Raw genomic sequence first — 15942 nt, 5'->3', positions numbered from 1 at the left:
AGCTGAACCTCTGTTAAGACATTGACTGTTGTTTGCGAAGAAAGAGCTGGGCAGACAAACTCGAGGACGCGGCGGTGCAATTACCAGAGAGACATAAGGTGGACGCTCTCGTTATACAACATAGCAGCAATGTCATAAGAATCACCCCAATGTATGGACCTAAAGAATAGAATGACGAACTACGGCGTTTCAATAGTCTGGTAAATAATAAAACAGAATCCAACAATGAGGCTAAGACCATAGATGCCAAACTCAGTTGATAGCCAGCTCCTAGATATCAACAGAGTAATCCCTGTAAATGCTATGCCAAACCCCAAACGCCCAGAGATGCAAAAGAAAAAATAGGGTATCAAGAAACCAACTCAGCTAACTATCCGACTCTTCTTCTTCTTCCCCTTATCGCCAGCAGAGCTAGGCGGCGAACTCTTCTCAGAAGCCTTACCTGGTGTATCGACACGCACCTGCGGCGTCGACGCCCTAACAGGCAGAGCAGGTGTACCAGTTGGCGCCGCATTAGCAGCGATTTTCGGCGCTCCCTTAACAGCCGAGCCGGTGGTCTCGCCGCCATTCCGTGATAGGATGAACGAGCCCGGTTCACCTGCGAGGGGACTTTCGTCCATGAATTCGTCACCGTAGCGCGTGAGCAGACTGAATGATTCAGCCAGACTGCGCGTATCTTGGTAGTTGGAGCTTGTTGTTGAGCCGCCAAGGCTTGATTTATTGGTTGCTTGTGAGGATTCGGTGTTTTGGAAGGATACGTCTGGCATGGGTGTTGCTTCTTTGCTCTGGGAGGCTTGGCTGGTTCCGGCGCCTTCTTTGCTGCGGACTCCAGGCGGCAAGTAGGTGTGTCCGTGGGAGGCGGTGAATGTTGGTAATGTCGCGGCGGATTTCATGAGCTGGGTTAGGGATGTGACAGCTGATAGCTGCGGGGGGAGGGTTTATTAGATTAGTTGTCTCTGAGTAGTTGGTGAGTTCCGAGAGGGTACGTACAATTCGGTTCCCCACTACACTCGCAACTGAAGGAGCCATGTAGACGCAGTCGCCGACAATGAAGTATGTAGATATCACGGTCACCTCGTCGTCCATGCCGCTCCTCTTCCGTCGGTTCTGCTTGCGGATAACCCAGATGTTGGATGGCTCGTGGGCGAAGCGGTTGTCTGTCTGTGCGGCTGCTTGTAGAGGGTCATATGAAACGATAAACTCCAGACCCTGCATTGTTTTCAGTCGGGCTTCGAACGCTTCGCGCGTCTCGACGAAATGACGGAATGCATCGTTGTAGTTGGCTTGGATGGCGAGAGAAGCGTTGTTGGAGGTCGAATCAAAGAAAGGGGATTCTGCAAAGTAGAATAGAACTAATTGAGGGGAAAATTAATCTTACTTCCAGGTATGGTAAGGTGTGCAACTCACTGTTGTTGGAATGAAGGAATCCCCCCATCATCTGGACGTGCGGGGGAGACCGCCAGAGGATCTCCTCCATTGAGGCATCTTGACTCGCCATTTGCGACTCTATAGTGATAGACCGAATCAGCTCCGGTATATCGAAGCTCGTGACAAGCTTTTATTTTTGAAAATTGCCAAAGAGTTGAAAGGAAAGAGACAGCTCGGAAGTTGAAGCTGCGGAGAAAATCATGTTTGCTTTGTTTGCATCTTGGCAGTATACGATGACGAGGGCGAAGTATCAGTTGGAGAGTGATGAATATCTGTATTTCTAAATTCTATACATTGAATGTGTTTTATAGACAAAATCAAGTTACTAATACATCCGCAAAACCGAAACGCCAACGCCAACGCTGAATGTTGAATCGAATCACTATCCCAACGCATGGATCCGGATGTTGAAAGCAAGGGAAAGCGTGGATCATGATGCGATCAAGCATAACCGTCATAATGGTCGAAAATATAAACTGCACCTAGCAATTAAAAATCTTCGCCTGCATTGAGCGGCTTGAAAACGTTGCAAACTACACGCAGTTTGGTCAACATCTCATCCCATTCACCCTCCGCGGTGCTGAGAGTGGTGATAGCACCCCCGGCACCGATTCGCCAGGTCTGCTGCTTATTTTCGGTGTAGTCTCGACCACCGTAACAAGTGAATGCCGAGCGGATCAAAACCGAGAAACTTCCACCTCCACCAAGGTCCAGGAAACCCATTACACCGGAGTAGATGCTACGCTTGCGATTCTCAATCGTGCGAAGATGCATGCAAGAACGTTCCTTAGGCGCACCGGTCATGGAACCCGGTGGGAGGCACCTCTGGAGGGTGGTCAGGCCGTGAACAGACATGTTAGGGGTATTCAGCTGGGACATATGTCGCACAGCGAAACCAGGGTGATTGGGACGGATCTTGCCCTTGATGTGGGTGATCATTGAGTATACTCGGCCGTAATCTGCGACTTCGAGCAGCTTCTCGACATGAACGCCACCTGATCCACAGATGCCGTACAGATCGTGGCGGATCAAGTCCGCGATCATTAGGTTCTCGGCCATCTCTTTCGTGGAGCCGAGGATCTCACAGGCCTTCTCCATGGTCATTCCTGGTGATTTTCGGACTGTGCCTTTCATTGGCTTCATCTCCAGTGTCGATTCACGGTCCCAGTTGAGGAAGCACTCTGGACTGCTGCTGGCAATCTTTGTATCTCCTAGATCTGCGAAAGCGCTGAATGCAGCTGGGTTGTATGTTTTGAGTCGCCTGAACAGCTTCCAGGGGAACACCAAACGATCCGACTCTAGTTCTGGAACTGGCAAGGTGATCGATGTCTCAGAGGTTAGACATAGTTCATAAGATTCACCTGCTTCCAGCTCCGCTTGGCATGTCTCGATTTGCCGTTTGTACTCCTTCTCCTCGGGAAACTGAATTTTGCTTTCCCGAAGAATCGAATCCAAGCTTTGATCTGCAGATGTGCCATTGCCACTATCCGAGAAGTTTTGCAGCTGCTGCAGTGTCTCATCAAGCCAACCCGCATCATCATCGCGAGTGGATTGAATAACAACAGCGCCAGTAGTATTGTCAACCACAATACTTCTTTCACACCACAGAAGGCTGACATCGGGTGGATCCGCAAACGAAGAATCAGATGATTTATCCGTGCTGGGGGGCTTTGGCAACTCAGAAGCCTGCGCATGGCCTGGGTGGGGAAGACAAGTGAGACCAAGTTCGTAGGAGAGATAACCCAGGAAGCCACCCCAGAATGGCACCTGAGAATTTCCTGAATCAACCTTCTTCATTTCCATCAAATACCGCAATGCATCCCACAATTGAGCAACGGTAAGATAACTCTCAACATCTTTGCGGTCGCTATACAGCTGGAGCAATCGAAGTTTATGTGTCTCGACGTTGTATTCAAACCGCCATGAGCCAGAACTTGGCACCGAAGCGATGCTGTATTGGCCGTTGGATTGGAAAAGAACTGAGGGCGAGCCTGGTTTGTTGAATATTTCACTTATAGCCTCTGCGGTCAAGTCAGGCCGGTTAAGGGACCGGGAAGCCGAAATTTTCGAAGTTGACTTGCTCCAGTTGAGCATTTCATAAGCAGCGTCCGGGAATGGATTGGGAGCTGTCATGGGGCTGATAACTGTGCTGGGAAGGGAACAATATCCCCCGCGCCCAACAATCTTGTTGTATCCAAGAGCCATCCTCCACCAATTTCGGAGAAGTGCCTTGCAGGCGTTGATTTCTGATTTGCAGGACTCCGGGTGGAACTGAACACCCCAGAATGGCTTTTTGAGATGGCGAACTGCCATGGGTATCTGTACATTCGGGCGATCCTTTAGAGACAACCAAGCCAAATATTCCAAATCGGGTGATGCTGAAGAGGCCGAGTTGGCATAGAGTGAGTGGTAAAGTGTCACTTCTACTTCTGGTAGATGTTCAAAGATATCCTTCGATGACGTGAAAATCCTGTGGATCTGGCCATGAATCGGGTACGGGAGTCGCTCGATAGGAACGCCATTGTGAAGGCAAAGGCTTTGGAAACCCAGACAGATACCAAAAACGGGAAGGAGCTCTGAGTCGTGGAGGTTCCAGATGTCTCTCATGATACCGACATCAGTAGGCACGTTGGGGTCTCCTGGTCCTGGTCCAAGAACGACAGCTTCGTAGTGCTGGAGAAACTCATTTATATTGGAATCGGGCCATTCTGAGTCGATGGTTATTACTGTGACTTTGACCCCTAAGGTCTCCTCCAGCATAGCAACGACATTGTAGGAGAATGAATCATAGGCATCAATATAAAGGATGCTCTTAGTCGAGGAGCCGGGGTCAAGTTGTGGCACTGTTTGTTCATTGTTTGGGGCATCCCAATCACCTAGCATTGGTGCCATGTTGACGTTTGAATTTGATGGCGGAGTGTACCGGAGAATTCTGACGATCCCGGAACAAGCTTTGAGATCAAATGAAATACAAGAGATCAAAGCTCATCTGCATAGCAGGGCCAATTTTTAGCCTTGAATTAGCTACTCGGAACGAGTTTGCCGCTTATCTGATGGGACGGGATCGGAGAGTGGCAATATGCTCAAAACATGCGCCAATGAGGAAAGTAAAAAAGAACTTTAGAAGTATAGCTTTCAGATGACGATGTTGACTGTACAATCAGAGAAGCAAGTGAGCTAACAATGCATTGTCGTTGACTCAAGGAAGAAAAAAAAATTAAGGTTGGAGATAAATTGGAAGGTCAAAAGCGGGTACCGACGGAAGACTTTCACCGATGTGGCAATGGAGGGTGAATTTTGATATTGGAACTTTTTAGGAGAATAAATATCAAGTTTATTTATCCTGAAGACCTTAAATAGTAAAATGTCGGTGTGATGAATAATGTAATCTGTCATATAGTGCTCCTTGTTAAGCCCCTTAATGTGAACGAAGTATATATAACCCCAAACTTAGACCTATAGATAAACATTTTTACTGGGTTGTCTCATCCTACTTATACGAACATTAATGAAACAGCGCATAACGCTAGCCAGAAAGAGTTAGGGAACGTCAGACTACAGAGAGCGAGGAATAAATGACTAAAGAATGCATGGTACCTGTCAAGTTGTGGCCCTATCCGTAGGAATATAACCACTAGTGTTTTGTAGACCAGTTTGAAAATCCTAGAAGATAAGGCGTCACCAGATCATAGACACATTGCTTTTTATTGAAATTTCTTTTTACAGAAGATATCATTGAAAAAACTGTCACATCTACATCTTTGGAAAGGAAAAAAAAACAAAAAAAACAAAAACAAACAGAAATTGTGCACTTTACATGCGAACAGAGAGAGTAGAGGGTATCCAACAAGCCAAAACATCAAGACTATCCAGATTGAGGAGCTGGGGTTGTGGCTGGTACCTGCAGCGAAGCGAGCTTGACAGCAACCTTAGGGAAATACTGCGCTACAAAGCCCTCCGTGTAGTAACTATGCGCCGAACTGTGATCCCCGACCAAGTTGTGCGCCAGCTCATGGCACAGAATCACCCACCAATAGACAATAGCATCGGCGCGATCCGGGGTTGCGCTCTTGAGTAGCTCCTGCTCCTGCAAAGACTGAAAGTAAAAGTAGTTACAGAAAATACTGCCCCCACGGTTGAATGCGATTGTCTTGCCGCCCGGGTCATAGAAAATGGATAGGCTGTCGGCCCGCATCGAGAAGATCGTACCACAGTCAAGGAGGATCGAAGCAAAAAGATTAAACCCGACGCGGTTTTTGGAGAGGAAGGCAGATCGCTCAGTGACTGCCTTCGTGAAGAGGACGTTCACGCCGCTGCTAGGCAGCGTGGCGACGAATTCCAGGTCATGACTAGGGCGCTCGTCACAGTAGGACTTGCTTTCTTGGATTTGATTTGTCTCTGGGCGATTGTACACGTCGGAGGATCCGTGAGGGCGGCACGCTTGGACAGCGGAGAGAAGCTCAGAGTTCAATCGGTGCGGTGAATTGGCGTTCACAGATTGCTCGGGGCGTTTTTGCTGAGTCTGGGGATCATTAGGGGAGTAAGGCGGTGGTGGAGGTGTGGAAGACCCGGGAAGCAGAGAACGGGATTGTTCTTCTGTGCCGCTGTTCGAGCCAGCTAAGCCAAACCGTTTCGACAGGTTGGCGAACATGCGTTGCACCGGTATTCTCTGTGGAGGAACGACATGTGGTTCTTCCGGTAAGTTCTTGTCATTTTTCGGTGACTCCGGGAAAACACCAGGCATCGAATGCTGCGCCTGTGCCTCGGCGCTCTCTTCACCGGCCCGCTGAGAGTCACGCTGGGCTTGACCCGCCGCCCAGGCAGTTTCTTTCTCTTGCAAGTCCCGCCTCTCTTGCTCTACCTGCTTTTGGCGCTTATCTTCCGCGATCCGAGCTTCTTGGGCTTTTTGCCTTAGAATACGTTCCACGTTGTAACCTCGAGCCCGGAGTTCTAAGAGATCGGTCTTCAACAGCATTTCCAATGTGAGTGTCGAGTGCAGCTTCGGTCGCTTCAAAAGCAACTGCACCAAGGACTGACTGATCTCGTAAAGGTCGTATCGATCCGGACATATGCACATGCTCACGCTTGTGGCCAGCTGTGCGACAATTGCATTTTTCTTCTGCGTGTGCGACACCTTTCGTCCCTTCAGCGATCTCGTAAGACTGATCGAGGTCACAACATGGACTTTGAAAGAATCCTCCAGCCATCGGGATCCATGTAGAACATAGTCTGCAGGTTGATCATGCAAGAAAAGCCGCGTACGCTCTAGGATCAACTTCTCCAGTTTGTATGCAGGGGTTTGATCAGGAGCGATGTTTCCAATTCGGGCTTGTTCTTCAACAATTTCACTTAAGGGTATAGCCCCAAGAGCAGTGTAGAAGTCCTCTAATGCCTCTTCTTGCGGGGCAGCGAAGATGTGCTCTTTGAAGAGGTTGAAACTTTGGAAATCGTCTACCACGACAATGTCCTTGGCAGAGGCGAGACTCCATTCTTTGATATCCATATGGTCCTCCTCATCATGGAATTCCTTGGCAGACGACTTTTCTTTGCCACCATACTCTGATGCAGTGGGCGGGATGTCCCGACTGGCAAGAAGGAATCTTGCTCTCCGCATCTCAGCGAAAAGATCCCTATCCTTCTTTAGCGTTGGGAGCACCTCCGCGAGGGTTCTGAGAAGCATGAGGTATTTCTCAGAACTTTGGAATGCAGCAGATATGCGTGCGGGCTCTTTCACCAGCATGCGTGCAATTTCAATCTTAGTTGGTTCTTGTTTTGACCCGATGGCCATCAGGAAGAGATTCGCCTCCTGTCCGAAATTGACAAAGTCAAATATGTTTTTGTAGTCCTCCCCGTCTCCAAGATAGCACAGCCTAGGGGCCACAAGCCGGTATTTGGCTCCCTTCTCTGATCGCTCGTGTATGGGGATTGGGATAATGGGAGTTTGGCTAATGCGGTTTATATCTTGCTGTCTTAGATCGGCCACCCTTCCTGCCAGGTATTTAAACACAATTCGCGCATCCCTCTGGTTGGTTGGAGGCTGCTTCGCAAGGGTTTGAAGACAGTCCGTCATAGGAGGATGGGCCTTGACTCCCAGCTTGGAGGCATGGGGGTGGAGTTTGCTTCTGAGAAGTTTGAAACCGAATAAGGCAGCACCTTGATCGGTAAAGCACTGCCTCGGAGCACTTAAGCTATCAGATCCTTCAATGGGGAGGAATGGCACTGTCACTGCATTAATCTCAAACGAAGCATACTCATTTGTGTAATACTCGCCGAGGAAATAAGACAGAGCTTTGCTTGCTCGGCTATCTTTCGCTGTGCTCTCGACCGACATGAGCATAATGAGTTCAACAGCTGGTGGGTAACTCTTGAGCCCCATCATCGTGAGGAATTTACCCTCATTGCTATTGCTGCTGTAATTACCTGGCCATTCAATAATCGGTAAGCCGAGAGCTCGGAGTGCATCCTTCGGCTCATAAAGCTCGGAGATCTTGTGACGTGTGCCCTCGGTGCCACTTCCACTTTCGGCAGTACAGATGCTCGTCCCCTTTAGTCTCTGGATGTCGCTCGCAGGGATGTCCTCTCGTACGGAGGCGAGGTATCGGATGAGATCAACGTGACTCCATTTCTTGGACACAGGACCTTTCACATCAGTAGAGACTGGGGTATTGATCAGACGATCGAAAATCACACCAAGTTCCACGGTTTTGCGAACTCCAAGTTGGACCAAGATTTTCTCCTTAACGCCATTCAGGCCATGAACCACAGGCAGGTCGTCAAAGAGACGCACAGAAGCAAAATATGTCTGCCCAGGTTGCTTCATTCCGAGTTTCGTGGGGATCACAGTCTGGGGTTGAAGTTTTGCGACAATACTTTGCTTTGAAGTTTGACTTAGAGTTTCCCACTGCTTTGACAAAACAGGCAATACCTGACCCGCAAAGGTTGCGGACTGCGTGATATCTTGATCTATTGAGAAAACATTGCGGTCTCCGCAATTTTTGACGATCCAGCTAAGCCAGGAAACGATTTGCAGCTCGACCCAGCCAAGTGCCTCCAGTTGATGCTTGTCCAAGGACTTGGTGAACTTGAAAGGCATCACGCTGGGGGGTATGGGCAGTTCCGCTGGAATGCGCTGAGGGTTCAAAAAGCAGGTGATATCTGCAAAGATAATCAACCGAGTGGGAACTCCTTCTTTGTCCTCGTCATTGGCCACTGCTACGCGGAGTAGACTCTGGACCGAAGACCTATCAAGCTGGCCAGCGGCTGTTTTACGGCCAAGCCATGAAATGAATTCAAGGACTTGGTTGGATCGTAAAGTACTCGACTCTAATTCACGCTTGATATCCGATACCGTTACTTCCGTGACCAACCCGAAATCGGTCAGTCGTTTGACAAAATCTTTGGCACCCTGAACAAACTCTTCAGGCAATGCAGGAATTGTATCCATGAAGCTGAGATCTTTGGGTGCGATGCGCGTTTGATGACTGGGGATGACACCGCATGTGGAAAGGACCTCGATGGAGGCATTCGTGTTGCACATCCAAAATGCATCTTCGATTGTCTGTCCCAGAACAGAAGATGGGGTAGATTCACGGAATGCAAATTGATTCGCAGTATGAATAGCCTCGGGTAGTACATCCACAATGTCTTCTTTCCGAATCTTAGACGCACGCGATGGTCCAACTCTAGATGCGAGTTTCGATTTTATGGCAGCCAGCTCTGCAGACCAAGCAATTCGACAAACAATTCCAACTGCCCGCAACATCTCGAGATTCCATTTGCTGATATACCGAGTGTTTAAATCTATGCTCTCTCGCTCCACGGTAGGAATGACAGATGGAGCAGAGACATGGGCATTCAAGCCAGTCGTCTGCTGTGTAGGGAAACCAATAAAGACTCTTCCACCTTTCGAGGGTAAGATTGATGAAAGAACTTCAGACTGTGATGAGGACGTTCCAGTAGACATGTTGGCATCGTAAGAAGGTGTCAGGATTGCAAGGGTTGCTTTCTTAGGCGGAGGCTTCCGAGTGGCTCGTTCCAATTCTTTGCTCAGATCTCTACTAATAGAGGGTTGGAGCGATGCCGTGTTGATATGCAAAAATACCGACGCGGAGAGCATAGTATTCATGTTTCCTGAGTCTTCCTGGCGCTCGGGTTCCGGGTTCTGGGCATTAGATTGTTTCTCAGGCGTACCCTGCGTGAACTTAGAGAAGAAACTCTTTAGCGAACTAGTTGTATCTCGAATATTATCAAGGCGGAACAGGCTTGCATTGGGATTCCACTCCACAATTCGCATCCACGAAGCGTCGACCTGCGCAATTTCCCGAGTGACATTGACAATTTTCATCAAACCTTCTGTAGTCTTAGTGTCAATGTCTCTCGGGATGGGGACATCAACACTGGGAGCCGTCTTCTTTGATAGCCGCAAAAGGTTCCAATCATCCAACCAAAGTTCAATCTCTTGCAATGAGACAAACGTCAGACTACTCGATAAAAATTGACAGAGCTGCAGCAACGATGGGACTGGGGAAGAATCATTGCGGTAGTCCAATACGAAAGTGGTATCTTGACTTGCGGCGTCGCCGAGGTCCAGTCGGCGAGTAAACAACGCATTCCCCTTCCAGTAGAAGGCCATGGCTTGGTTACCAGACGACACAAACGGCTCCTCACAATCATCGAAAACACTGTAAAAGCCTACTCCAAATGCGCCAATCTTAGTTTCATCTGGATTTCCGTCTGCGATCCGCTTCAATCTTCCCCAATCCTTTTCACTGAATGCGGCGCCGTTGTTTGAGATCAGAACACGTCGAAGAGTGTGGTTGGTGATGGTATGTTTCAGATGTGCGGTGGGATCACTTGATAAAGGTGACGGTACTGTGGTCGATGGAAGAGTCTCAAACTTGATTGTAACCTTCGTTGCAGACGCATCGGCGGCGTTTTGGATCATTTCTCGGAGGACCGTCCTAGTCATAACAAAAGTGGGTTAATATTTGCATCTCAAGAAAGAAGAACAACTAGTTCTTACCATTTCCCGGAATATCGAGCAAGCACTTTCGAGATCAATCCTCTTGTATCGACTGTCACAGCTTCCTCGTCGGCCCCAGACCCCATGGTCCGAGCCTTCAACGCATTGAAATCCACATTCAAAGCCATTTTGTTGTGTATGTATTCTTCCAACTGATTATTTCCAGGCCTTTTATCTTAATCAGGCAGCGAAGGTCATGTACACCTCCGTATGGAAGTAGATGAGTATTGACAAGGAAGATCGAGGTGGTCTAGGCAGCAGAGGTTGTGGACTGGTGCACACCATTCGCATATATCGTGAAAGGCGCGGTGGAGATCTAGAACGCTGAGCAGAGGTTAAATTCCGATAAAGGCAAAGAAACGACAAAACAAAGGAAGATTATTGGATGGGAGGGCAGATAGTTTGGAGACTGCGGAGTTTACGGTTTACGTCGGGCTTATCCTTATCAGCTGTATAATTGCCACCCCTCTCCGCCTTAGTCCCGATTATGATCTCCGTGTGTACACACATTCATAGGGGACCCCGGACCCGCTTCTCGTCCAGTCCCTCGCAATCTCCCCTATCGCATGACACTTGGAAGCTTGCCTTGATAATTGTGTGGATGTCGGCTTAATATCATCAATCGCTCTCAACTGACAGGATGGGTGTTGACCCTCTGTCCCCAATTGCGCCCGTGCGCCTCAGGGCGCTCCTCCTTCCCATAGGCAAGATCAAGCGCTCGCGCTTTTTGAGCTTCGCCGCCCGACTACAAGCTGAAAATGTAGTCCGACTAGGGGATATTAGTCCGGATGCGCGGCCAAACAGAAGTATGTCCTACTCATCATCGCGAGAAGCTTGTAGATGTTGCTACCATATATACTAACCTATTGTTGTCTAGACATGTTCTCACCGCTGGCATTTCCTACCGGGTTGATTCTTTACGACCTTTCCTTCTCGGTCCCCCCAACCTCGCATCTCGAGCTGTTTCCTTTTGAATTATACAGAGAGCCATTGGTCATTATTGCGATCGCAGATGGGTCTGAACTCCCCGAAAGCACTGGCGACGAGCAGAAGCACCCCACTCCCGAGGGGCTGTATCAATTATTGGAAGAGCTTGATGGGGTGAAGGAGAGAAACCCGCGGGCTTTGGTACACCAACTCTTGGTATTTGATCACCATGGCTTGGATAAGATTACGAATGGACCGGATAATGTCCTTTGGGTTCCTCCGCCCCAGGTCTCCAAGGCCACGACAATGAAGACAGTTCTATGCGATGTTACGTCTGTTTTACTCTCCGAATTGGATGGGTTTGCAAAGACCATACAAAGCATACCGACAATCGAGTCACCTAAAGCATCTTCTTGGGGCCCGCACCGGAACCCAGAACTACGGCCGCGGCCAGTAGACCGACTTCTGAATCGTATGACTCTGCCCGCACAGCTACCATCAAATCCGCACGGCACACATGATGGTACCCCATTGAGCTCCAACGGCAGCTCCCCAGCTCCTAGCGATCATGAGACCCCTACAACCTTTGATGAGATCACTCGGGCAATTCACCTATCCAGTCGTACAAATTCACGGAGCAGAGCACCTTCAACAGCATCCCCGAAGGAGCATAGCCGCGACCGGATGTCTGTCAGTGGCATGAGTGCTACTGACAGAACTAAGAACCGGATCAAAGGTCGTGCCGGGGTGATCATTGGAACTCTTTTCCTGCAGGCGGGAAGGTGGCCAGATGCCCTCAAGGAACTGACCGAAGCGGTGAATAATGCCCGAGCAAGTAGCGACTACATCTGGCACGCTAAAGCGCTCGAAACAATTCTTCTTTGCCTGCTGATGTTTGGGTGGGCAGGAATGGACTTCCAGGTATGTGAATACATAACAGCGCCATCGAATGCCCTGTGTGCTTGTGCCAGGTTGCTTACTTGCTTACTAGATACCATCAGTCCTGTACCCTGTTGCGGACAAATCCTCCAAACCTTCCCGTGACTCAACGACCCCTAGTAGCGCTGGGAATAGGATTATCTCTTTACACAACCTAGCCAATCTCCTGCCAGATCTTTCTAACAACATCTTAAACCTTTATACCCGCGCCGCAAATATCACAGATGAACCTCTTCCGCAGTTGGTGTTCTCGGAGACGGTGATTCGATTAGCGCGGCTGATGGTGTCAGCTCGTGTTCGTGATGGAGCTTTGGATGATAATGCTTTGAAGCACATCGTGATGAATGAACAGTTGGTTCCATTGCTACAGCTGGAGCTTCCTCGGGGAACTGTTCTGCTCCGCAAGTCCGAGATTGCTAACTTCTTATACCGGGCCTTGCCACTTTCCCCTGGTGCGGATCTACCGGCAACTGACGCCGTTCCCATCATCGTTGGCGTTGTTGCTGTTCTTAACATCCTTGACCTGCCCAGAAAGAAAGCATTCATTTTGCGTGAGCTTCTTTCAGTGATGGTACCAAGTCTAGTGCAAGCACGCAAAATTGGTGCCGCGGAGGTAGGCATTCATCCTGCTGCCGGGTTGGCGTCTCTCAGCGACACTGCATTTGCTGTGAATGCCCTGGACACGGGGTCTGGGAATATGGAGTCAAGTGTGCGTCTCCTTCTTGCGACCATTGGAGAAATATACGGTGTCCAATCTTCATCGTTCTACGATTGGGAGAAGAGGCAAAGCAAATCATCTGCTGGGAGCAGGCGGCAGGAAAGCACTGAATATGATTCAGTTGCTAGTATCGCCGAGCGAGCATTCCGACATGTAGTTCTTGATCGTTACGGTGATCTGAACTTGAAAATTGATGTCTTGAAAGCATGTATCAACTGCTGCGAAGCCCTTCCAGATTTCAATGGAGTTCTTCGTTTCACAGTTGAGCTTTTGCAGACTATTCGGGGAGATATGATGCTGGGCGAAGCAATTAGATCCCCGCCTTATCTACCGCAAGACGAACAAGTCCGTCTTTTGAACAACATTAAGCGCACCGTGGGCGCAGGCACCAGACTAGGAGTTTCCGATCTGGTCGCAGAGTACTGGGATGATTTCCTAGTACGTGATGTCCAGTTATTGTCACTAGCGGATCCCAAAAAGCCTGTTCGACGGTCCAAAACGGAACTGGATGCGGTCACCACAAGTTCGGACAAGGCGAAAAAGGATCCGTTCTTGTACAACCCCTTCGCCAAGCCTACCAGCAAGGCATTGGAAATGCTCACTGTCGCTGATGAACCTGCGCCGTTCCAAGTAACTCTGCAAAATCCTTACGAATTTGAGATCGAGATTGAACATTTGCGCTTAGAGAGCACCGGTGTGTCGTTTGATGCCGTGGCAGAGAACTTTGTCATTGCTCCCCTTTCTGTGCAGGATATCACTGTTTTTGGTGTCGCCCATGGGGAAGGCAGCCTTCAGATTACAGGATGTATCGTGAAAGTGCGACACTGTCGAACGCGAAGATTCCCCATCTTCAAGACATTCTGGAAACCCGAGCCTGAAGTCAAGTTTAAGCGAACGGGTCTAGGGGCAAAGAAGCCTCTTACAGAGCGCCCGGTTTCCTGGAGCTCAACGACCTCAAAGGATGGCAAGGTTGATGTCAAGAAAGGTCCTGAAACATCAACATGTGAAGTCAAGGTCATCGCCAAACAGCCGTCACTTGTCATCGAATCTATGTCTCTATCGCAGTCTGCAATGATGATCCTTGAAGGTGAAGTCAAAACCTTCACCATTACGCTTCAAAATGCCTCTTCGTGCCCCGTGGATTTTATACTATTCACCTTCCAAGATTCAACCACCAGACAGCTACAGTCTGCACTGAGTAACAGGGATCTATTGCCGGTCGAGATCTATGAGCTGGAGCTCAAATTAGCAACCAAGCCCGCTTTGCGATGGCGCCGGCAGGGCGAGGACCCCAGTGATTGTTCAATTGCAGCAGGCCAGAAGGCAATATTTACCGTTGACGTTCTCGGAAAGCCTGGTTTGCAGGACACCACAGTCCAGATTGACTATTCCTGCGTTGGGGCAGCCCCGGGTGAATTGCCTGATATATTCTATACCCGACAGCTGTTTGTGCCGTTGACAGTCACGGTCAATGCGAGCGTGGAGGTTGCCCGCTGTGACATCCTTCCGTTTAGTGGTGATTTCGCCTGGAAGAACAATATTGAATCACCTGTCGGCATCGATTCTATACAGAAGCCGGATGCGTTGCTCTCCACCACTGACAACGACCCCTTCTCGCAAGTCCTCGCGCGTCTCGGCAACGGGGCCTATGGGCCTGATCACTGCGTCGTATTGCTTGACCTGCGCAACGCCTGGCCGAGTCCTTTGTCGGTGTGGTTGCGCATAAGTGAACAAACAATGACAACTTCCATCCTGGATGCGACAACCGAAGATGATCTTGAGGGCAAATATTCTGTCGACGGAGAGCTCCAACCCGGGCAGGTTTGTCGGTTTGTTCTGGTCTTACCCCGCGTCTACCTAGACAACCCACATGCATCTATCCCCGTCGTGAACACTGGCACTCGGAGACAATTCGTCGTCAGCGCCAACAAACTCTCTTTCGAAGCCGAGGCGGCGTCGCGCGAGGCCTTCTGGTTCCGTGAAGAGCTTCTCAAGAGAGTTCTGGGGGGCTGGAAAGAACCTGCCACCGGCCGCGAGGGATCCATCGATCTCCGAAACGTCCGATTGAACAACCGTATGGTCGAAGCCATGCGTCTCGAAGATGTCGAGATGAAATTCTCTTTGACCTCGCCATCATCTTCACCCAAGACCTCCGACGCAGTGGAACAAACAGGCCGCTCACGCTTCCGCGTCAAGACAGACGACCTCCTCACGTTAAATGTCACCGTCCACAACCGCTCCTCTCGCCCCATCCACCCCCTTCTCCGTCTCCAACCCAGCCTCCGCCACCAACCAAACAACGTCGCCCTCGATCTAACCCGTCGTCTCGTGTGGACCGGGATGCTGCAACAAGCACTCCCTATCCTGGCCAGCGGAGAGTCCACCAACGCCTCCATCGGTGTCACAGTCCTCTGCCGCGGCGAATACGAGTTCGGTGCAAGCGTCGAGGAAGCCAGACTCCTGCGTCCGTCTTTCGACGATGATGGTGATTCCGCTGCTCGCTACAACGACGATGGTATCATAGATACCTTTGGCGCGGATGTTGTGCGGCGACGACGCATTTGGCATGCGAAGGGGCTGTGCATTATCCATGCAAGCGACTCATGATCATGATCCTGGTGTTTGACTATTCCGGTCTAGTCTCGTGTCATTTGAACGTGAACATAGACATCATATACATAGATCTTGTCTAGCTTCTTTGTCTTTTTTCGCTAGCTTAATTCGATGATGACCATGTAACATACCCCCGACACCCTCCTGTACAAACTTCAGGTAGATATTTCAAACGTGGTCAGTTTCTGATGAATTGCAAATATTTGAATTTGTGAAAATAATGATATTAACGAAGTCCAATGTTTTAATTGGACCAATTTCGGGTGGACCTCCCGAGGTCGACATTTCCTCTGCT

At 49.5% G+C, this 15942-nt stretch overlaps 4 protein-coding genes across 4 annotated transcripts; 1 reads left to right on the top strand and 3 right to left on the bottom strand.

Moving 5' to 3' along the window:
* Window positions 1-362: 362 nt before the first annotated feature.
* On the bottom strand, window positions 363-1498 carry med6 (mediator complex subunit MED6; the record flags this gene model as incomplete). The annotated part of the gene is made up of 3 exons (XM_056899525.1): window positions 363-923; window positions 991-1352; window positions 1408-1498. The coding sequence occupies 3 exons, from the start codon at window positions 1496-1498 to the stop codon at window positions 363-365; spliced, it is 1014 nt and encodes a 337-aa protein (XP_056751601.1).
* A 419-nt stretch (window positions 1499-1917) lies between these two features.
* pabA (aminodeoxychorismate synthase pabA) lies at window positions 1918-4320 on the bottom strand (the record flags this gene model as incomplete). Its single annotated transcript, XM_056899524.1, has 1 exon — window positions 1918-4320. The coding sequence occupies one exon, from the start codon at window positions 4318-4320 to the stop codon at window positions 1918-1920; it is 2403 nt and encodes an 800-aa protein (XP_056751600.1).
* Window positions 4321-5293: 973 nt separating this feature from the next.
* Window positions 5294-10592, bottom strand: N7537_008468 (histidine kinase-like ATPase domain-containing protein; the record flags this gene model as incomplete). The annotated part of the gene is made up of 2 exons (XM_056899523.1): window positions 10451-10592; window positions 5294-10388 (listed from the first exon to the last, which is right to left on the bottom strand). Exons 1-2 carry the CDS (start codon window positions 10576-10578, stop codon window positions 5294-5296), a joined length of 5223 nt encoding a protein of 1740 aa, XP_056751599.1. The 5' UTR covers window positions 10579-10592.
* A 498-nt stretch (window positions 10593-11090) lies between these two features.
* Window positions 11091-15641, top strand: N7537_008467 (TRAPPII-specific subunit TRS120; the record flags this gene model as incomplete). Its single annotated transcript, XM_056899522.1, has 3 exons — window positions 11091-11256; window positions 11328-12298; window positions 12369-15641. 3 exons carry the CDS (start codon window positions 11091-11093, stop codon window positions 15639-15641), a joined length of 4410 nt encoding a protein of 1469 aa, XP_056751598.1.
* Window positions 15642-15942: the final 301 nt, after the last annotated feature.

The sequence above is a fragment of the Penicillium hordei genome (assembly GCF_028827395.1).
Source record: "Penicillium hordei strain IBT 12815 chromosome Unknown utg000004l_segment0_segment0, whole genome shotgun sequence".
Lineage (NCBI taxonomy): Eukaryota > Fungi > Ascomycota > Eurotiomycetes > Eurotiales > Aspergillaceae > Penicillium > Penicillium hordei.
The sequence above is the reverse complement of the archived record's forward strand: the minus strand, read 5'-3'. Positions and strand labels throughout refer to the sequence as shown.